This window comes from Poromitra crassiceps (assembly GCF_964638095.1).
Source record: "Poromitra crassiceps genome assembly, chromosome: 1".
Classification (NCBI taxonomy): Eukaryota; Metazoa; Chordata; class Actinopteri; order Beryciformes; family Melamphaidae; genus Poromitra; species Poromitra crassiceps.
The window spans coordinates 89,063,531-89,086,931 of record NC_139623.1 but is presented as its reverse complement, the minus strand read 5'-3'; the positions used below and the strand labels follow the sequence as shown (position 1 = coordinate 89,086,931).

General features: G+C 43.5%; 1 protein-coding gene across 2 annotated transcripts in view; it reads right to left on the bottom strand.

The window, feature by feature from the left end:
- gramd1a (GRAM domain containing 1A) overlaps nt 1–23,401 on the bottom strand; it is a gene marked incomplete at its 5' end in the record, with an annotated part of 67,121 nt that overhangs the window by 33,946 nt on the left and 9,774 nt on the right. For both annotated transcript variants that reach the window (XM_083643834.1, XM_083643833.1), the window contains 6 exons: nt 2,830–2,910; nt 3,366–3,461; nt 3,688–3,791; nt 11,765–11,849; nt 12,200–12,220; nt 15,779–16,016. In XM_083643834.1, coding sequence (XP_083499960.1) covers nt 2,830–2,910; nt 3,366–3,461; nt 3,688–3,791; nt 11,765–11,849; nt 12,200–12,220; nt 15,779–16,016 — 625 coding nt within the window. The remainder of the gene's footprint in view (nt 1–2,829; nt 2,911–3,365; nt 3,462–3,687; nt 3,792–11,764; nt 11,850–12,199; nt 12,221–15,778; nt 16,017–23,401) is intronic.

The window sequence follows — 23,401 nt, the reverse complement described above, 5'->3', positions numbered from 1 at the left end:
TTTTTTTTTACCCCCAAATCCGTGGCGGGCCAAAAAAAAAGAGCGCGGGCGCAAACTTGGCCCGCTGGCCCCAAATTGGGCACCACTGCTGTAGACCGATATTGTGAACGTGATGTGTGTGTCATTTATATGCCTGTCTGTGGACAGATATTGTTAACGTGATGTGTGTGTGTGTGTGTGATTTATATGTCTGCCTGTGGACAGATATTGTGAACGTGATGTATGTGTGTCATTTATATGTCTGCCTGTGGACAGATATTGTGAACGTGATGTGTGTGTGTCATTTATATGTCTGCCTGTGGACATATATTGTTAACGTGATGTGTGTGTGTCATTTATATGTCTGTCTGTGGACAGATATTGTGAACGTGATGTGTGTGTGTCATTTATATGCCTGTCTGTGGACATATATTGTTAACGTGATGTGTGTGTGTGTCATTTATATGCCTGTCTGTGGACAGATATTGTGAACATGATGTGTGTGTGTCATTTATATGCCTGTCTGTGGACAGATATTGTGAACGTGATGTGTGTGTGTCATTTATATGTCTGTCTGTGTGGACAGATATTGTGAACGTGATGTGTGTGTGTCATTTATATGTCTGCCTGTGGACAGATATTGTGAACGTGATGTGTGTGTGTGTTAGGGATGGGCATCGAATTTCGAATTTTCGAATAATCGTTGTTATTATCAAGGTCGACTTTTATTATTGAAATTCGAAATTCGGGGAAAAAAAAAAAAAAAAAAAAGAAATTTTTAGTCAAATGTTGCATTGTCTCCCCTGATTCTAAGTATAGTCAAATCGCTTGGTTTGAGCAAGTAAAACAATTTTTATAAGCATTTTAAGCAAGGTTTATGGAAAATGAATGGCGGATGAAATCCCATGAAGAGGGAGAGGGGGTGACTTTGGCACCCCTTTGGCACTCAGACCTGAGCCTACTAAATATTTAATGAACCACTCATGATTGTCAAAACTGTTTTTTATTTTCGAAAATGTCAATGTCATGTAACATGTTCTTTACTTCAGTGGTGCAATGCTTGTTTGAGCTAAAAATCCACAGCAGAAGCTTTTTATATTAATTAATAAAGCCGTAGACTTAGAATCAGGGGAGACAATGCAACATTTCACTCACAAAAAAAAAAAAAAAAAATTTTTTTTTTTTTTACATTTTAATTTTTTTTTTCGAATTTCGAATTAAATTCGAATTTGGCCAGCGAATTTCGAATAGTGTTTTTGCTAGAAATGCCCATCCCTAGTGTGTGTCATTTATATGTCTGTCTGTGGACAGATATTGTGAACGTGATGTGTGTGTGTGTCATTTATATGTCTGTCTGTGTGGACAGATATTGTTAACGTGATGTGTGTGTGTGTCATTTATATGTCTGTCTGTGGACAGATATTGTGAACGTGATTGTGTGTGTGTCATTTATATGCCTGTCTGTGGACAGATATTGTGAACGTGATAGCGTCACAACCGTGCAAGATGCAGTCACGAAACTTTACAGGTGTGTTGAGATCACAATGAAGGCCAAAGTTCTAAGATGGGTGTGGTCGGAGCAAAGGGGCCGCAAGTAGGGGGTAGGCTTCGCGGCTGGTGTGATCCCATCACAAGATGGTCTGTAGTTATATTATTTTCATAATATATAATTTGGAGTTAAGCCAGACCTTCACAGGCTTAATTCCAAATTATTAATTAAAATCCTTGTGCCAAACATTGTGCCAGGCAATCTCAATCAATCCCAGAATATACCATTGGGTGTTAGGTGTATTTGCTCACATTCAACAATACAATCACACAAAAAAAGTGTTTGGAAATGAATCCACGTAGTTTTTTTCTGTGATGACATTTGTCCCAATGTGGTAAACCCCACCCACCAAGCATGTATAAGATTTGACCCAGGTGGGCTGCAGTAGCATATTTTGCCCACTAACCCTGTAAAAGAATGAACAGATTGCCTTGCACTTACATAGGTGTGTGGGCTAGTTATTTTAAAGATTGCCTTGCACTTACATGGGTGTGTGGGCTAGTTCTTTTAAAGACTGTCTTGCACTTACATGGGTGTGTGGGCTAGTTCTTTTAAAGATGGCCTTGCACTTACATGGGTGTGAGGGCTAGTTATTTTAAAGATTGCCTTGCACTTACATGGGTGTGTGGGCTAGTTCTTTTAAAGACTGTCTTGCACTTACATGGGTGTGTGGGCTAGTTCTTTTAAAGATTGCCTTGCACTTACATGGGTGTGTGGGCTAGTTCTTTTAAAGATTGCCTTGCACTTACATGGGTGTGAGGGCTAGTTATTTTAAAGATTGCCTTGCACTTACATGGGTGTGTGGGCTAGTTCTTTTAAAGACTGTCTTGCACTTACATGGGTGTGTGGGCTAGTTCTTTTAAAGATTGCCTTGCACTTACATGGGTGTGTGGGCTAGTTATTTTAAAGACTGTCTTGCACTTACATGGGTGTGTGGGCTAGTTCTTTTAAAGATTGCCTTGCACTTACATGGGTGTGTGGGCTAGTTATTTTAAAGACTGTCTTGCACTTACATGGGTGTGTGGGCTAGTTCTTTTAAAGATTGCCTTGCACTTACATGGGTGTGTGGGCTAGTTCTTTTAAAGACTGTCTTGCACTTACATGGGTGTGTGGGCTAGTTATTTTAAATATTGCCTTGCACTTACATGGGTGTGTGGGCTAGTTATTTGTCTGCAAACCCCTTGTTGGGTGGCAATCTCCTGCTCCTGAACACCCTGTTCTATTCTGAGACGTTAACTACTGGCCCTGTCACACGAGGCAGTGCAATTACTCGCCGGGGGGGGAGGGAGAGGAGGTGGTACCTTGTCCATCAGCGCGTTCTGCCACAGACGGAAAATCATCATGTAGCTGCGATCCCTCGCTCCGAAGGATGTGAAGAAGTGCTGAGATGGCGAATACCAGCGGGACAGGAAGGAGTGCAGGAAGGAATAAGGAAGACGGAAAGAAAAAAAAAGAGAAAAAAATGTGACAGTGGATTTGACGGACGGTTTCCCACTCCGGGGATGTTTGCTTTGTCACGGTCACTAGACATGGGAGTTGAATCAGCTCATTTCATAGTGCTTCACTAGCACAAAAAAAGGAGCATTTGGCCCAAACAGCATCAACAGTTAACTGCCAGTTTTATGCTTGGAACAACTAATAGTTAACCGTTAACTTTGACTGTGAAGGATAGACATGCTTTTCCCAAAATAAATTAGTCTTATCTGCCTTGAAAGTATGTGAACTAGGGCATTCTATTATTTTTCCATTACATTACCCATCTTAACTGATCTTTAAAAAAACCTCTGAGCTGAAATTACATGCTATGACATTGTTCAGAGTATTGCTCCTGTCTGACCTTGTCATGGTCAGTGCTGATCTGGATGGCGTTGGGGATGAGCTTGGCGGTCTTCTCCTTGGTCAGAGTGGTCACATCTTTCAGCAGGATAGTGATCTGGAACAGCAAAGGAGAGGGATTTTACTCTGTGTGCACGCGTCTATGATTGTGTGCATCTTATCTCACCAAGAGCCGGGGCATATCTACATTGCTCTGCAAATGAGTGCACTAAAAACTCATCCTTATCTGATTGTAGGTGCGATATGGGCCGGGTTGAATAGGGCATGCTTTGGATTGTGAGCGTGCCGGTGTGTACATACTGTAGTGCCAGCCTGTGACTTACAGTGGTCTCCCAGCGGAATATGTTGCTGTAGAAGCAGAGCCAGTTCTCTGACAGATAGAGGCGGCCCTGAAGCAAGATGTCCTTCTGCAGAGCACACGAGTAGTCTGCGGACACGAGCAGAAGAGGGAAAATGAGGTCAACTGATTAGACACATACGCACATGCGCGTGTACACACACACACACACACACACACGCACATGCACACGCACACGCACACACACACTTTACTTCTATCAGGGATCAATCAAAGCGAGTGGATTTTTCCACGAGGGGTTTTCAGAATCAGAATCAGAAAGACTTTAATGATTCCCGGGGGGAAATTGGGACAGGTTACAGTAGCTCGCACTCAGAACACAACATAGCATAAAATAAACAGTAGTAAAATGCGATAAGTAAGCAAAAATAAGCAAAAATAAAGTAGAGTACGTATAAAGTAAGCAAAATAAGTAGAGTAAGTGATGTACATTACGTGACAATTGCAGTTATTGCACACTGGACTTATATTAAGTCGGCTTGCCCCTTACATTACACATGGCTCAGCCAGGCACAGTTAACCTATCAGCTGGCTCAGTCTCAGGGAGACTGAGCGTCTCCGAGGTGCTCTTTTAAGAGAGGTGTTAAAGAGTCCAATGGCCACAGGCAGGAATGATTTCCTGTGCCTCTCCGTATTGCATCTAGGTGGGATTAGCCCATACATGGGCAACATACGGCCCGCGGGCCGTATGCGGCCCGCGGGCGCCCCCTGTGTGGCCCGCGATGGAATTGCAAAAAAAAAAAAAAAAAAAAAAATTTTTTTTTTTTACAGTGCACCTGAACGCAACATGCAAGATACCCGCTGAATAAGTGTCCAAATGTTCATGTCATTCTGGCCAATACTCTTCTGTTATAGCATTTCAGTCTGGAATATGGAATAGCCTATCTTTCAATAATATTTATGACTAAAAGGCTATAATCTCATGTGTAAGAAATGTCTGTTCTACATTGAAGTAGAAATTTAAATAATTAACTTGTTGGTTTTTGGATTTATTTAGCTTCAAGAGTGCATTTTTGTTCTTGTGTGACCCTCAACACAGGCTTTGAGAATCCCGGGCCACTTACTGATACTTATGCTTAAATTAACCAACTCATATTCTGGTTTATTTCAAGAAAAACATTTCGGCAAGTGCAAATTCTAATTTTCTGGTAACTTTAAAATCTAGCAGCCATATTGGCAGGTGGTGAAAAAAGTTAATTTCAAGCCCTGCAGGGAGAGCAGGTGGTGACATACAGTAGGAGTGAGTGAGAAAAGGATCAAATATTGGTGGTTAAGACTGCATCACAACTGTTAATTTAAAATGAGTTATTCCTCTAAACCTGGCTTCAAATGCCCTAAATTTTTTGCGCTGGCGCCGTTCAGCCCTCAGCTAAATCTGGTAGCGAGGAAATTTTTTTGTGGCCCTTTCTATCATCAAAGTTTCCCATCCATGGGTTACGGCATGACAATATTTGTTCGGCCCCCGGCAACAATCTGTGTTTCTCATGTGGCCCCCCATGAAAAATAGTTGCCCACCCCTGGATTAGCCTCTCACTGAACGTGCTCCTGTGTTTGACTAGCATGCCGTGGAGTGGGTGAGAGTCATTGCTCATGATGGAGCGTAGCCTGGACAACGTTCTCTTCTCTGACACCGCAGTCAGAGAGCCCAGATCCAGCCCCACAATGTCCCTGGCCTTACGGATCAGTTTGTTGAGTCTGTTGGCGTCCGCTGCCTTCAGCCTGCTACCCCAGCACACAATAGCATACAGGAAGGCACTAGCCACTACCGACTCATAGAACATCCTCAGCATGGTCCGGCAGACGTTGAAGGACCTCAGCCGTCTCAGGAAGTAGAGACGGCTTTGCCCCTTCTTGTAGAGTGCATCAGAGTTCTTAGCCCAGTCTAGTTTATTGTCAATGTACACTCCAAGGTACTTGTAATCCTCCATTATGTCAACACTGACCCCGTGGATTGAAACAGGGGTCACCGGAGCCTTGACCCTCCTCAGGTCCACCACCAGCTCCTTTGTCTTTGAAACGTTCAGCTGCAGGTAGGGTTGTCAAAAGTATCGATAGTATCGATAAAAGTCAATACTAAAATTATGAAACGGATACAATACTCATTTGCAACAGGTATCGATAGTATCGATAAGTATGAATACAATTTTTTTTTAAACTGATACAATACTAATTTGCAACTGTATCAATATCAGCAGTGCTTTCTCTTAATGAGAAATCAAACATACCACTGATTTCTCCCTCCCTGTCATTGGTGGGTATCTTTTGCTTCAACAAGTTCAGAGTATTCTGATAGGCTGATGACTAGAGCAGGTGTGATCTGCTGTGTTCTGATAGGCTGATGACTGGAGCAGGTGTAATCTGCTGTGTAAGGTCAAAGTTTGTAATGAGTTTTATCAGGTCTAGATTATGGAGAAGCGTGCATCTGTTCGTCCATCTGTCTTTATTTATTTTTATGCCTCTTGATGTGTTGTTGTCATCCCGCCGCGTGGTATCGAAAATGGTATCGAGTATCGATATTTTTCCCGGGTATCGGTATCGAAGTAGAAATTCTAGTATCGTGACATCCCTAGCTGCAGGTGGTTCTGCTCACACCATGTGACAAAGTTGGCCACAACATCCCGATACTCTTCCTCATCGCCATTTTGCTGATTATATGTGCCGTTTCAACATTGGCCTGCTTCATACCCAAACAGTTAAAGGGGTGGTACACTTGCTGAGAAAAACTAATTTCAACAGGTTTGTAAAAACATAAGTACTTGTAACATGGAAAAATACAAAGCACCATATTGGCTTTGGACTCCACAGTGGGCACAGGCTTGCTGTTCCAAATTAGTTGAATTCTTCACACACACCAACACCCTACTGTGTGACCATCTGCAATTTGTCTAAATATCACATGATTGGTTGTGTTGCCCTGTGTCGTCGGCATTTTGTTTTCTTGTTCGCTGCCTTTGTTTACATCACGTCGTCAGCGCTTTCAAAATGAATCGTTTCAAGGAAAGACTGTTGGGAGGATATCAGCACCTTTATGACTGAACAAACGGACTCCTAGTCCTCATATTGTCGCAGCAGCCATTGTGGTTCTTTCATCTCTGAGTTTCTGTCAGCATTATTTCCGGCTTTGCTAGGTTATGGCTAGGCTACCGCTTTAATCGTCATGCATCCCCCTCTGTCGTCGAGCGTAACTATATGAGCAACATGAAGCGAAAACACACAAACAGCGTCAGTCACACACCTGGGGACTGCCCAGTAAAACCACAGGCCTCTGCTGTTGGCCACAGAGAGGCATCACTGGAGAAACAGCGAGTCAAGTAAGTTGGCCCAAGAGCAGCTTGACAGTAGATACTGAGGGAAGGAAGGGAGAGTGTTTCATTCAGTTTCCCCTACCCAGATCCTCCAAGTCTGAAACCCAAAGCGTTCAAGTCACAGCCCACTTCTCTTACCTTTACTCTACCACAACCCATTTTCTTGAAAGGAAATGGCTCTTATCGTTAACCACTGATAATAGAATGACTGGCTCTATCGTTAACCACTGATAATGACCCAGAATGACTGGCTCTATCGTTAACCACTGATAATAGAATGAATGGCTCCATCGTTAACCACTGATAATAACCCAGAATGACTGGCTCTATCGTTAACCACTGATAATAGAATGACTGGCTCTATCGTTAACCACTGATAATAGAATGACTGGCTCTATCGTTAACCACTGATAATAACCCAGAATGACTGGCTCTATCATTAACTACTGATAATAGAATGACTGGCTCTATCGTTAACCACTGATAATAGAATGAATGGCTCCATCGTTAACCACTGATAATAACCCAGAATGACTGGCTCTATCGTTAACCACTGATAATAGAATGACTGGCTCCATCGTTAACCACTGATAATAGAATGACTGGCTCTATCGTTAACCACCGATAATAGAATGAATGGCTCCATCGTTAACCACTGATAATAACCCAGAATGACTGGCTCTATCGTTAACCACTGATAATAGAATGACTGGCTCCATCGTTAACCACTGATAATAACCCAGAATGACTGGCTCCATCGTTAACCACCGATAATAGAACGACTGGCTCTATCGTTAACCACTGATAATAGAATGACTGGCTCTATCGTTAACCACTGATAATAGAATGACTGGCTCTATCGTTAACCACTGATAATAGAATGACTGGCTCTATCGTTAACCACTGATAATAACCCAGAATGACTGGCTCTATCGTTAACCACTGATAATAGAATGACTGTCTCTATCGTTAAACACTGATAATAGAATGACTGTCTCTATCGTTAAACACTGATAATAGAATGACTGGCTCCATCGTTAACCACCGATAATAGAACGACTGGCTCTATCGTTAACCACTGATAATAGAATGACTGGCTCTATCGTTAACCACTGATAATAGAATGACTGGCTCTATCGTTAACCACTGATAATAGAATGACTGGCTCTATCGTTAACCACTGATAATAGAATGACTGTCTCTATCGTTAAACACTGATAATAGAATGACTGGCTCCATCGTTAACCACCGATAATAGAATGACTGGCTCTATCGTTAACCACTGATAATAGGAGCTGTCGTGAGCCTCGAGTTTAGGAGACTGTCGGCAGGCAGCTAGGCCTATATACACTCCAACGTCAGTTTGACGAGGGCGTCCCAGGGGAGTCCCCAGCAAAATGAGTAATTGTGTGATTTCACTATGATTTCAATGACTAGAAGTTAGCCCAAGGAGATGTCCTTGGATATAGAGAGGCAAAGTGAACGTCACTTCCTGCTTCAGCACTGAGAGATACGAGAGAGACCAGAGATTTTCTTCCGCAATTTATTTTCCCATAGACATTTCGTAAAATGCTTATAAAAATAGTTTTACTTGGTCAAACCAAACAGTTCACCTATATTTAGAATCGGGAGAGACCATAGAACATTTCACTCGGGCCAAAACTTAAAAAAACAAGATTGAAAAAATATTTTCTTGAAACCCGTATTTTTGTTTAACCTTTTGGTCCGAGTGAAATGTTATGCGATCTCTCCTGTTTCTAAATATATCTGAACCGTTTGGTTTGAACAAGTACAATTATTTTTTAGGGACGCACCGATTGCAATTTTGTTGGACGGTTCCGATTTCCGATTTTTGAATAGTCTGACTTGCCGTTACTGATTTTTGCCGATTCCGATTTTCTTTCTAAGAACAATAATTGACAGCTTACACAAACATTTTGTAACTTTGTTTGAAAATTAAGATTCATATAACAATTCTTATCATTTGCATGAGGTAGGACCATCTCACTCAAACACATCTCAAAATAAAAGTGTTCCAGGTTACTGGACAGAGCTTTTTTGTGCAAATACAATATGAATAAAAAATTAAATAAAATCCAATAGCCTATCAAGGATCAAAGATACTTTAGTGTCATTCATCATGCCAAATATAATGAGCGAAATGCAGTACTCAGGTCTCAGTACTAAGTAACCTAAAAACTATAGCATAAAAATAGAACTATTAAGGATTAAGAATAAGTACCTAAAAGCAAAACAGCTCTATTACAGTAAGTTAGATTAAAATAAATTAAATCTAAAGTACAACCAGCTAAAACAACAATGGACAGCAATAAAAACATACTAAAGAAGAAAAAAAACTAAAAGACTAGAGATAACTAAAAGACAGCAGCAATGGGGTAGCAGCATGATACATCTATAAAAAGTGCACAGCTATCATGCATTTACTTTTACAAAAGAAAACAGGTGCAACAGAACATCAAAATGTGATCCATGGACAAGGAGTTTAGTTTATAGCCTGGCTCCAGACCAGTCCGCTTGAGTAGAAGGGGAAATGAGTTTATGAGTTACAGTAACGATCTTCAGTCTGAATATCAGAGTTTACACACACAGTCCGAAATTTCGTATGCGTTTTTTTTTATCTACCATCCGAAAAAAGATCGTCACGCACAGAAAACCTTGCACACTGAGTCCGACGCATTTTATTATTATGTCCGTTGTTCTATTTGCAATACGAAACAAATAAGTCTCTCCTGTATCCACCTTACAACATGACTGACAGGCTGAGGCAGCAGCGGTGATGTGGAATGGAGAAGGCAGGTTATCATACTGGACACAATGCTCACGTTCACCTCGCCATGGGTTGCTGCAGCACAGCTTCCCGGGGAGAGAGAGCAGAGAGAGGGGGGCCAGTGAGGTTGGGCGAGCCGCTCAGACTGGACTCCAGCTGAGCGGGACTCGGCCGCACCTCTGTCTCCACGGCTTATTTTCGACTTGCATGTGTGACAAACTGCGAGCTTTGTCTTCTTCACTGACGGTGAAAAAATTCCACAATGAGGAAGGTATGCTGGCGTGTGTGTGGTGTGGTGGCTGCCTGTCTCGATGCTTTGGGTGTGCCCACGTCACGTGAAAAAGGGGGGGGAGCCAACCGGCACACAGAATCGGCTATGTAGACTAACCGGCGAAGGTCACCGGTCACGGCCGATCAGCTGAAAATCGGCCATTTCCGGTCACGTGCCGATCGATCGGTGCATCTCTACTATTTTTATAAGCATTTTACTAAATGTCTTTGGGAAAATAAATTGCGGATGAAAATCTAAATTCAGGACACATTCAATCTGTGTTTATTGAGCTTAAAAACCTACGCTGCGCTATCTGGTGTGGCGATGGTCCAGCTGGTCGTCTCGTCCAGGCGGAAAACACTAGCGTCCCGATAATATAATAGATCCATGTAGCGTCCACGTTAGCAAGCAGGCAGAAAACACTAGCCTCTAGCTACGTTAACAAGGAGGCGGAAAACACTAGCCTCTACATTAGCATCAGGCTAGTTCTCAGACGATAGGATAGCATGCAAAACTTTAGCTGTACAAATACAGTTATTACAAATGAGTCAGGCTAATAAGTACTAGAAAATAGTAGACTTGGCTTGCTTTGGGTAGCTACCCACTAAGTTAAGAGGAAAACACACACGCTATAGACGGTTTTCACCTGTGTGTTGCGCAATAGCCACAACCCCTCAGCACGGCTGTATTCTGCCCTCAATTATAAACCGGAGTACGTTATAAACAACTAACCAACGCTGGGGGTCCGTATGGAAACAGTGTTACTCGAAATTGTTAAAAGTGAAATCAATCTGTGGTCATTCAGTGGCGTTTTATTGCCATGTAAAGTAACTAAGGTTAGCCGCTAGCAAACCTCACTGCACTGTCAAAATCCCAACACTCAGTCCCGTCCAGCTGACCCATTAGTCAATAGCATTTTAGAGAAACGTGATGTACCTCTCTAAACTGATCAATCAGAAGCAGCTAAAGACGAGCAGTACTAGCAACTTAGTTTGCCACACCTCGTGTGGAGCTGTGTCGAGCTGTTTGACAGTGTTACCAAACTATAAAGTGACAGGTCAATATTCTTGAGTGACTCTGGGTTTAACCCATAATTAATAGCATCGGGACTCAGGAGATAATTTACAGGAGGACACGGTGTCCTGCAGATTTTAATTTACAGGTTTTTGATTAATTTTAAAGGCCAATGTCCTGCAATTACGGGACACCGGAAACCCTGATCTCTGGTACAGTGCTAAAGCAGGAAGTGACTTTCCACTTTGTCTCTCTATACTTGGCTATAGCTTTCACTCTCTCCTGTTATCTCCCCATCTATATCTTATATAAAAGCAATTTTTGTCACACATTGGATGATGTCATCAGCGATGGTCACTCGAGCAATTATGATGTCACTGATGATGTCAGCGCGTAGCGCGTGATATTTCTAGTTATTATAGTATACTTGCGCTGTTTGTTCACGTCAACTGATTGACAGGTATTGTGGACACATTGACAGATGACAGAGTCAGGTGTCTAAACACTCAAACCTTCTAGAACTGTTGTGTGCAGTGTCACACGAGCAGCCCGCCCCCATATGAACACAACACACACAGGGTTTAGCTTATGTCAACATATCCTTGATGTCTGTGTGTGTGTGTGTGTGTGTGTGTGTGTGTGTGTGTGTGTGTGTGTCACTCACCCACTATGAGTCGCTCTGTATCGGGCAGTTTCTTGAAGAGTTTACGGAAATCCTCGTTCCGCTGCTTGTATGTGGGACTGAGAACCTGTGAGAGGACAGGAAGGGAAAGGAGAACTTGTTACTCTGGCTTACAGCCGATGGCTAGCGGCTTGTGTTTAAGCTAATGAACATACTGTAGCATGCGTCAACAGGAGAGAGGATGTAACAGTACAGGTGCACGTTATCTCTTAACACAAAAAGCATGCCGTTAATTATTTGAAATAGAAACGGAGAGCGAAGGGGTCAGAGACAAAAGCTGTGTTTTCAGCAGCGATCGTTCCCATTTCACTATGTCAAGTGGTTTCACATGCTCTCCTCTGAGAACAGACTTACATCAGCAAAATCAAGAGCACTAGAGGGGAAACGCTTAGTGAGAGGCTGTTAATGTATACTTACATTGTACCAGCTCTGCATTTTCTGCAAGGAAAAGAACAGCATATTCAGTGAACAGTACCCAATGCCCTCTGTAGCATAAAAAGCAGCACCTAGCAGAACAGGCTAGTTCACAGCTGATGGCGAGACCTTCAAACACACTTTGTACAGGACAGGGATGGAGGATCTGTTAGCATGCAGAGGCTTTTTGGTAGTCGACCAGTTGAACATTTGCATCCATGTGATCCTGTCAGTCCAGGCCCTCCGCTAGGCCTCTTTCATTTAGCCTGCAGGCTTTCATGCTATAACAACTGTCAGCACTTCTCCATTTTACAAGGTGCTTGTGCATGTGTCACCACAAGCTATATAAATGAACAGTCATTAATATAATCAGTTGTTCCATTGAGAGCAACGAGTCTAAAATAAAGGGCTCTGAAAAGCTCAAACACACCACATAGAAACACACAGGCTATCTGGGCACTTACAGTACAGGGTGTCTGTTAGCATTACAAGTTATTCAAGAAATAAGTACATTTTACAATTTTACAAATGTGCAACAGCTGATATGGCTAAAAGTACAAGGCATCTCGTTCACAGGCTGTTTGCTCCTGAATTTGATCCGACTGTTGTGAACTGTGTGGTCAGTCAACTTATTCCACTTCTTATATAGCCTCAGAGCGACATGTCACTGATGACATCACTGATGACATCACATCATTAGGTAATTAGGGCAATCACCTCAAAAGAAAATCCGGCTCCATCATCACTGAACTATAGCCTCAGGGCAATCAGCCTTAGGGCAATCTGCTCTAATTAAAAAATCTGGCTCCCTCAGGTCACCTGCACGGGTGCTCTTTACACTTCCTGAAAGTTTCATCCCCGATCACACGTAAAACGGCATAGCTGTGGCCGAACACAGAACCTGAAACGGAGCCCACATACTAAATTTTATACTAGGCTCGATGCCTAGGCTCGCCCGTAGCTCGGCCAAGCCTGCCCTATTGGTGCGCGCAGCTGTGTGTGTTGCTCACTAAATGTTATTGCATCAGTGATGTCACAATGGCTCCTTGTGTGTGTGTGTGTGCGCGCCCCTATGACATCACTGATCAGTCTTGTCAGAATGCCTCCTTGTGTGTGTGTGACATCACAGTCTTGTCACAATGCCATCGAGTCCTTGTGTGTGTGTGCGCCCTTATGACAACACTTTTGACATTATCACTGATGACATCACAAGCCTCCTTTTGTGTGTGTGTGTGTGTGTGTGTGTGTGTGTGTGTGTGTGCGCGCGCCACTATGACATCACTGATCAGTCTTGTCAGAATGCCTCATGTGTGTGTGACATCACTGATCAGTCTTGTCAGAATGCCTCATGTGTGTGTGACATCACTGATCAGTCTTGTCAGAATGCCTCATGTGTGTGTGACATCACTGATCAGTCTTGTCAGAATGCCTCATGTGTGTGTGACATCACTGATCAGTCTTGTCAGAATGCCTCATGTGTGTGTGACATCACTGATCAGTCTTGTCAGAATGCCTCATGTGTGTGTGACATCACTGATCAGTCTTGTCAGAATGCCTCATGTGTGTGTGACATCACTGATCAGTCTTGTCACAATGCCTCCGAGTCCTTGGGCCCCATCTTCCGACAGGAGCTATCCCCTAATAGCACTTGCGCACCTGTTTGCGCGTGCCTTAAGGCAGGCACTCCGCCTTGCGCCATCCGCCAGGTGTTCTGCCGAGTTTTGCTCCCCCGCCCAGCACGCGTAAGAGGTCCTTTTCAAAGCTCTTAGCGCAAAGTAATTGCGCGCTGCTGACGATAGCATAATGCCATCTATCACCACATTTTAGCGCTGAAACGCCTGCTTTGGCTTGTGGCAGCCAATGCCCAGTAGGGCTGCTCGATTAATCGAATTTTAATCTAGATTACGATTTGGGCTGTCCACGATTATGAAAACAAGATAATCGACATCAAACGATTTTGCGGCTCTTGTCTCTCTCGTTCTGTCTTGTGTTTTAAATCAAGCGCACCCCTTCTTTTGCTCGGCCCCTCCCCCAAAGCCCAAATCACACCAGCTCGAGTTGTGAAATGACTGTCGTGTGAAGAGCCAAGGGACGTTTCTCCTCCCCGCTTATTTCCGTGTTAGCACAAGAATAAATGACAGAAGTCACAGAAAGAGAGCCGCTGGTCGAGAAGAGAGGTGAAACAACGTATGTGGGGTGGAAACACTATGGTTTCGCCGAGTTTAAAGGTCCTTACACTGCACATATCTTGCACTGTTTGTTCCAAGTCTGTGGCTGTGACAGGTGGGTCAAAACTCGCATCGCAATTCCGTGCTGTATATTCGCATCACTCTTGATGTGTAACTGATGTGTAACTTACACATCAAGAGCGATGCGAATATACAGCACGGAATTGCAATGCGAGTTTTGACCCACCTGTCAAGATATGCGCGGTCGTGGCAGCACCCCGCAACACGACCTCTCCCTCTGTTTAATCACTTGAAATCCACTCACAAAGTGGTCTATGACCAAGAAATAACGCTAAACGAACAAAAAGACAAAGCCCCATCTAGTTACTCCTGCCACCGCAAAGTGTCATCGATTCAGGACACTCTTTACAATGCGACCGCATATTCAACAGCTAACGAGCTCACAGATAAACATTAACAATAGCCTATTATAAACCTAAACGTAAGTCGCTTTGGATAAAACCATCTGCCAAATGAGTAATTTATAATGTAAACGAACGTTACTCAATAGCGTTCTCATTTGGTTAGATTTGAGGTTTAAGGACTACTAGTTCAGATGTTTACCAACATTGAATGTAGATTAATAGTTGCAGTTGGTTGTGGCAGTTCACTGCAACATAGTAGGCCTACATGTACTGTATATTTATTTTAGTTTTTATTTTATTTCTAAATCTTTGCACTTTTATTATTTATTTTCACTTATTTATTTATTTTCAATTATATCTAAAATCCAAAGACATCCAATGTTAAAAAGAAAAGCCAGTGTCAATGTTCAATAAATTCATGATGTTCTCAATGTCAATGAATAATCGTGTTAAATAATCGTGATCTCAATATCAATCAAAATAATCGTGATTATGATTTTTGCCATAATCGAGCAGCCTTAATGCCCAGTACAATTATCACAGGCATGCGCTTGTGTCCGCCCCCAATTTGCATTGCGCACGGCGTTAAACGAGCGCAAACGCTATATTAGCGCTTTTGGGAAGATAGGGCCCCTTGTGTGTGTGTGTGTGTGTGTGCGCGCGCCCTTATGACAACACTTTTGACATCACTGATGACATCATCACTGATGACATCACATTATTAGCTAATTAGCCTAATTAAAAAATCCAGCTGCGTCAGGTCACCAGCTGTGGCCTAACACAGAACTTGAAACAGAGCCCAAATCCCCAAAGCTCAAATTTATAGATAGATATGAGTGTGTGTCCTGTTACTGTGTGCCCCCCCTCCCCCGTGCCTCTCTGTGTGCATATAGAGCCCTGGACAATGTGTAGGTTTAGTAGTAGTAGCTATAGGATTGATGCTCAGCACACATACCACACCACATCTATCCATGGCTGTTCCCCATTACCTTGGCATTGCGGCTGAAGTGGCGAGAAGCAATGGGGTAGGCGGAGGTGAGGGAGGAGGCGGAGGGTATGGAGGGCAGGGGGCTATCTGAGCCCCCTCCTCCTCCTCCATTCCCCCCTCCTCCTCCACTGCTTTTCTCCCCCCCTCCCTCACTCTCGCTGGCCCTGCCTCCCCCCAGGACCCTGCGCCGCAGAGAGGGAGAGCTGCCAGGAGTGCTGCGTGGAGAGTTACTGGCTGTACTGGAGGCAGATAGGAGACGGAGAGAGAGAGAGGGGTTAGCCAGGGGAAGGAGAAGAGTTGAACTCTTTCATATTTCATTACTGAATTTTGCTTTTAGTGTCTTTGATGCCTGCCTATGCAGAAAGGCTGCAGGTGTTTTCTATTTGACACCAAGTCTAAGATACCATCTAAACTCGCTAAAGACCAACACATGGTCGTCTTACTCAATTGGATAGCCATTATTAGCCACCAGTATTAGCAATTGTGCTCGTTTTGACTAACACAGCAACCAGACAGATACGGATGTATTTAAAGGCATTCAGTAATGGGTCTTAGTAAAGAAAGACTGTCTAATTAAGAAGCATAACCTACATAACACAGGACCAGCAGTTTCCTTTACATTAAACCAGGCCGAGTTAGTGTTTCGAGAGAAATGTCAAAAGAGATTTTGAGATGAAATTGCAAATTTCCAACAGGATTTTCTTTTGGTGCCCTTAAGTGAAAATGGAAAGGCACACCAAACTGAACACTAACTGTCAAACCAACGAGTGTGTTCATTCAGCCCTTCTTGGTCTAGCCAGTAGCCATGCACTGTGTGTAGGCACAGACAGAATTAAGCACAGAGAGGTCACAAAGTCCAAATGATACAATCTTTAGTAGTGCTATAAAATAAATTCAGCCATGCATGGATTTAAGGGAATAAAATTGTCCCCTTATCACTTTGTTTCCAATGCCTTTCATCCGTAATAGTGTTTGTCAGGGTTCTACATTGCTGCCAAAATATGTGCATCTCATTTTTCAGCTCATGGGCCCATGATGACAATGGCTGTATTTATGCCACAACACAGTTGCCATAGCGGCATTTGATTCCTTTATCAGGTAAAACAACCTCTGTTTTCAGTCAATCAGTCAACTTTCCAATCTCACTGACTCGACGTACGCACGCACGCACACACACACACACACACACACATCATGGTCAATTCAATTTGCCTAAGCTGACATCATGAATCAGGTGTCACTGTTCAGCCCAGGCTTATGACAGCCAGCTTGATATATGCTCTCCCATGGCCATGAGTACATGATGATAAGCCAACAACTCAGAAGGATTGATCACTCTGGATTAGCTGACTAATCACTCTGCAGCAGTCCACTCCACATGCGTTTGACATCCGAATGCGTTTGTAAAACATGCATTTGTAAGTCAAAGCTGCTCCCACCCAGCCAAGGAGGAGGAGGAGGAGGGCTGTGTAAATACTGTATCAGCATCTCCAAGGTAACATTAACACCACTGGCTGTTGGAACAGCTCGCCAGGCTGAGCTGTCAATCAATCTCAATGTGGAAACCCATGATTTGTGGTTTCAGATAAAAAATAAAAAAAAAGTATACGATCCCATCTAGTCAAGCTATGCTCTTTGGAGAGGCATTATGACAAGTAGCATTAAGCTATCTTAAGGCAAATGTACGGCAACAAGGGCAGCGAGCGGACACGTTAATAAGCTTGTTGTCACAGTGAGCGGGTCCTAGCAGTGCAAATCTGTGTCAGCGTGTGTTTACAACGCGAGGAGGCTAAATCCTTCAGCAGCCACAATGGAGAGGCTAAAGTGAAGGCAGCATTACCAGAATCTTCCATGTGTTTCTCTGTTTACCTGATCTAGTCAACGTTAGTCAAATCCTCACAAACTGTTCCCTCTATATAGATTAGTAGAGATTTAGTTACATATAATAACCAGAGCAGTGCAGCTCACTGAACAGTAAAAGAGAACACATCACTATACATAAGAGAGGCATTTCACTCTCTGGTGAACTCATTCAGTTTTCCAAAAATGCTGAGACTTGTGGGTACCACTACCCATAGAACCCATTTTCATTCAGATAACTTGATGTCAGAGGTCAAAGGACCCCTTTGAATAGCCCCGACCACCCCCCAGCATTTTTCCCCACGTTATTAAGCCCTTCTCGATTAGCTAGGATGACATGGTTGGTACAATAAAAATCACTCTGGCTTTAAAACTGATCCTATACCCATCTATCGAGATGTGGTTCTAAGCATGCGCAGAACCGCTAGGTGAGCTAGCTCATCTACAACTCTAACCGTTTCAGCTGAAAAAGCAGTATATTGTTAGCCTGGTATGCAGCAGCCCCTATGAATTGCATTTCTCAGCACTCTTTGAATGGGCTGGATACCAGGCTACTATTGTGCAAGGATGGAGATTTACATTTGTTGGCATATCTTTTGTATATCTAAGTTTGATTACTATTATTTGAATTTGTTGACCTTGCTTTGGCAATATGTACTTTTGTATTACATGCAAATAAAGCACCTTGAATTTTATTGACTCCAAATCAATGGTCACTCGGGGGGTGGGGGGCACGCATAGTAAACCGACCGTGTACTGCACATTGGTCCCATACAATAGAAAATACTACGCCTGTCCCACCCTATTCCCGGTGGGATATAACGCTAGCCTATGCAAGCTGCGACTCGTTCGGCCACACGCACTGCGCCCATGAACGAGGTATAAACAGTCAAAACAAAACAAAGACACAACGGATATAGCATCGCCTCAGAGATCACCATACAACCAGCAATACATAACAGTTACATATCACTTACTCGAACATGTCATGAGGTGTGGGAAAAAAGTGATGTCCACACACGTTTGGTTACTACTGTATCAATATGGCACCGGTCTGTATGTGCAGCAGCGAGAGCAGGGTAGTATGTCCGCTCTTCTGCCTCGTTTTCTCCGCTACCAACACGCACAGCTCCTTGGTGGAAATAATCCCATCCTCACGTTGTTTGTTTTTTTTTATTTCCCATCACAGCCGAAGCCCCGCCGCCTCGCAGCCAGGTACCCCGGACCGCTGCTCCTATTCCGTTTCCAGGACCCGGTAACGAGCTGCCGTCGCTGCGTCCATCGGTAATCCCAAGTGAACAGACTGACTGAGAGGAGGGAGGGGAGGAGGCGGCTCCGTGTGTGTGTGCGCGCGTGTGTGTGTGTGTGTGTGTGTGTGTGTGTGTGTGTGTGTGTGTGTGTGTGTGTGTGTGTGTGTGTGTGTGTGTGTGTGTGTGTGCGTGTGCGTGTGCGTGTGCGTGCGACGTGCATGTGCGTGAGAGAGAGTCCAGTGCTGAACCTTGGGAGTTGGGACATCGATAGGAGGATGATAAGAAAGAGCAGAGACAAACTATACGCTGGTAGGCTGAGGAGTTTGTATCAGTCCTGAAACTATACTTCTAATATACAAAGGTATTAGCTTGTTGGTCATCTTTTATCTTTATCTTCCTAACCGCAAACTAAAAGAGTTTTGGGGTTGTGGTGAGCAAAATAAAAAATTAAATTAAAGGGATAGTTTGGTTTGTTTGAAGTGGGGTCCTATCAGCTAGTTCGATACACTAACTGAAATAGGTACAGTGTTCTGGACGCTGAGCGCACCATCTATCGAGAGCCAGCACTCTGAAGCAGTGGTGTAGTCTACCTTTTTTCAGAGGGTATACTGACTCTGACTCTGGGCGTGGTTTCGGCCGGAAGTGGGCGGAGATTCGACCCATTTGTTGTTGTTGTTGTTCCTCCCCAAATTTACAGAATAGCTTCAGCTATCAGCTTCATCTTGCTTCTTCGGTAGCTATTTCTCTCTCTCCTGAAGATTTGTTTACAGACGGGGAGAAAGCCCCACGTGATAGCCACCCGTCAATCTCTCTCTCTCTCTCTCTGCTCAACGCTGTAACACCATTTTATTTTGAAATTCAGTTGACTTTGCCATTTCCCACGGATATTGTCGCGTTTTTCTTTCATGGCTTGACAGAAAAAGTGGAGGAATACGGTAGTTGTACGGTTGGGAGGAAATAGTGCCGAATGAGAGGGCTGTTTGACGGTAAAGTAAAGCGCTGAAAATGGTCAAAATAGAGCGTGTACACTGATATTGATTTGGTTTAGGTGGGCGTTGTTTTAGGTGGCTAAATTACGTTTTAGTTCTTGGCCCCCTGTACTAAAGAGACAGAGCTGTGGAGGCTGTTGCTTCAGAGTGCTGGGTCTCGATAGATGGTGCGCTCAGCGTCCAGAACACTGTACCTATTTCAGTTAGTGTATCGAACTAGCTGATAGGACCCCACTTCAAACAAACCGAACTATCCCTTTAAGAATAAGAACCACTGCATCAAAACTAAACAGGGGGTGGCTGGAGCTCAGGAGGTAGAGCAGGTCGTCCACTAATCGCTTTGGATAAAAGAGGTCGGTGGTTCAATTCCCGCCTCCTCCAGTCTGCATGTCGAAGCGTCCTTGGGCAAGATACTGAACCCCAAATTGCTCCTGATGGTGTGCCAGCACCCTGTTAATTGTATGTTTAATAAGGTACATGCTATTTGCACCTGCATGTCAAATACGTCGAATTTAAAATGTCTGAACACGTCTAACGTATGCACATGACATGTGCACCTATGTGCAATGAATAAGCCACTGACTTGTCTTATCGCTATTCTGCCTTATTGCCTATTGCTGCTTAGTATTGCTTATTGATGCCTATTTCTTATTGCCTATTGCTCATTGCTTGTTGCCTATTTGTACTATGTCGTAAACGGAGTCCACAGCACAAGAATTTCACACGTGATACTTGTACCATGGAGTGACAATAAAAATCTTGAATCTTGAATCTGTGTGGTTGTGGTAGCCTGCTGCCATCGGTGTATGAATGGGTGAATGTACCTACTGATTGTAAAGCGCTTTGGATAAAAGCGCTATATAAATGCAGGCCATTTACCATTTACAAACAGGGGAGTCTAACCCTATAGTTCAACCCATGTTCTAATATGAGGGATCAGCCGAGCAGCATTTTGGTAAACAAACCGCGTCACTGGGTGGCAATGGAACCCAACCCTATGGAGCCTAAAGCTGTGTTCACAGCAAGATATTTATTTTTCTCTCTGTCGCTCGATTCAACCCTTTGGAATCGCTCTGTCGCTGTGTTTAAATTGCTCGTCAACAGGCACAAGAATTGACGGACATCTGGGGGCTATAACGTTACGCAATGTCATGATGTTTGTCCACTACGAGCCACCGTAGTTGTTTACAAGCCAAGTCTATCAGCGACAGCGTGCGCCTAACGCGAGCTCTATACCGGTAGTACAGACTTCACTTCATGTCAGCTGTGAGCCTGTCAATCAGCTGTCAATGCGGTTTGTTGCCACACAATAAAGCAGCGGTTTGTTCCAAGCCAGTGTGATAATTGACTCACTCTCACACGGCAGCCAATCAGCGTTGAACAGCGAGCGACTGATGCCAGTGAAATTTCGCTCGAGTTGGGATATTTCATCTCGGGCGACGATTGAATTTTCGCCCTATCGCTCTGTCTCTGTCGCTCGGACGCCCAGCGATTTTTCTCCCAGGCGAACATATGCTCAATCACTCGTTTGCATTGACTTTGTATGTAAACTCGATGCCAGCGAAAAACTTTAATAGGTCGGTGTGAACGCACCTTAAGCGGCGCGAGGCTTGAGTGGCTGACTCTAGCCAGTTAACTCTGTTTACATTTTAAAAACTGCGACAGTTCACACAACTTTAACACGACATGCATATATTATACATCAAACTCTTGAGCTACTTCTGCTCTCACTCAGAATGTAAAAATAGAAGCGATGTGATGTATAGTTTTTGAGATATTAACGTTTGTTTGACACGCTGATCCCTCCTATACTGGGAAAAACAGGATGAATGCACAAAGTTGTTGGTTTGTTGTTATCTTTGTTGGGGATAAAGTCTTTATTGTGTGAAACAATGACAATTTAGGAGACTCTACTTCTAATAGTTGATAAAAAAAGGTTTTGGCTGTTAAACCTCACCATCCTGCAGGTTGTTGTTTCCAGTGAGAAGGCGTTGCTTCATTTGTAGGGGTTGTGAGCTAGAAAGGTTGTTAGACGTTAGGTCAAACATCTCACTGAGTTCTATATCCATATTGTATCATCTGCTACTGAAAAAAAGAGGATATATCATAGCTTTGATAGCATTGTAAAGAAGGAGGCCATGTCTGAAATGGATCTACCTGGCCAGGACCCAGAGCCCACCCAATCACTTAACCCTCAACCTCTCCGACCATCCCATCTGGATTAGAGACCACATGGTAATCCATGCTATGGGCTTGGCCAGGCCCACTTGTCCACCATGCTGTCCCTCCCTCTCTGTAATCTGCTTTTCTGAGGTTCACCAATGGCCCGTCAATCACACAGTGGGCATGAAGTGGGCACGCTGAAGAGAGCAAGGAAGAGAGCACAGGCTAAAGCAGTGATACCCAACCAAGGCTCTAGTCTAGCCACATGCGGCTCCTTTATGGGTAGTTGTGTCCCATTTAAGTCCTACTTAAAATAAGTAAGTAACTAACTAACTACCAAAAATAATAATAATAATAATTAAAAAAATAAAAATAAAGGGAGGAATTTAAGGGACTTTTTTTGGATTATGGCTCTAGCAAAGAAAATTGCTTGTCAATGTGGCTCCTGAGTAGGACAAGGTTGCGTACCACTGGGCTAAAGCATGAACAAAAATGATATTATTCACATGCTTCCGCTTGTGAAAATCACTTATTTCAGCAGAGAGTAAAGCAAAATAACAAGAGAGCAGCGAGGCAAGTCAAAGTCTGTGACAGCAAATCAATGCCTTTGGCCTAATTAAGGAAATGTTGCCTTAGGCATATAGTCAGCACATGTTCAGGAGTGCCCACAATCCAGTGTCTTGGATGCCAGCTTTCTGCTTGAGAGAACCGTGTTAAAATGTACAACGCCACTGTATATGAGCTGAGCTGTATAACTAGAATGACCGCACTACGGATATAGCCTCCGCCAACAGGTGAGCAGTCGACATCCATGTCTGTCCAGACTTGACGTTTGAGCCAAATGTGAAGAAATTCCGTCAAGGTTGTTACTGAGATATGGAGTTACCGAGCTTGAGAATGGCGTTCATGACATGAGGTCACAGTAACCTTGACCTTTGACCACCAAAATGTAATCAGTTCATCCTTGAGTCCAAGTCGACATTTGAGCCAAATTGCAAGACATTCTGTGAATGTGTTCCTGAGATATTGCATTAAAGAGCTTGGAAATGGGGTTTGTGGGGTCACATGAACCTTGAACTTTGACCACCAAAATGTAATCTGTTCATCCTTGCGTCCAAGTGGACGTTTGAGGCAATTTCGAAGAAATTCCATCAAGGCATTCCTGAGATATCACGTTAACAAGCTTGAAAATGGCGTTCGAGAGGTCACAGTGACCTTGACCTTTGATGACCAAAATCTAATCAGTTCATCCTTGCGTCCAAGTCGACGTTTGAGCCAAATTGGATGAAATTCCGTCAAGGCGTTCCTGAGATATCGCGTTAACAAACTTGGGAATGGCGTTCGTGAGGTCACAGTGACCTT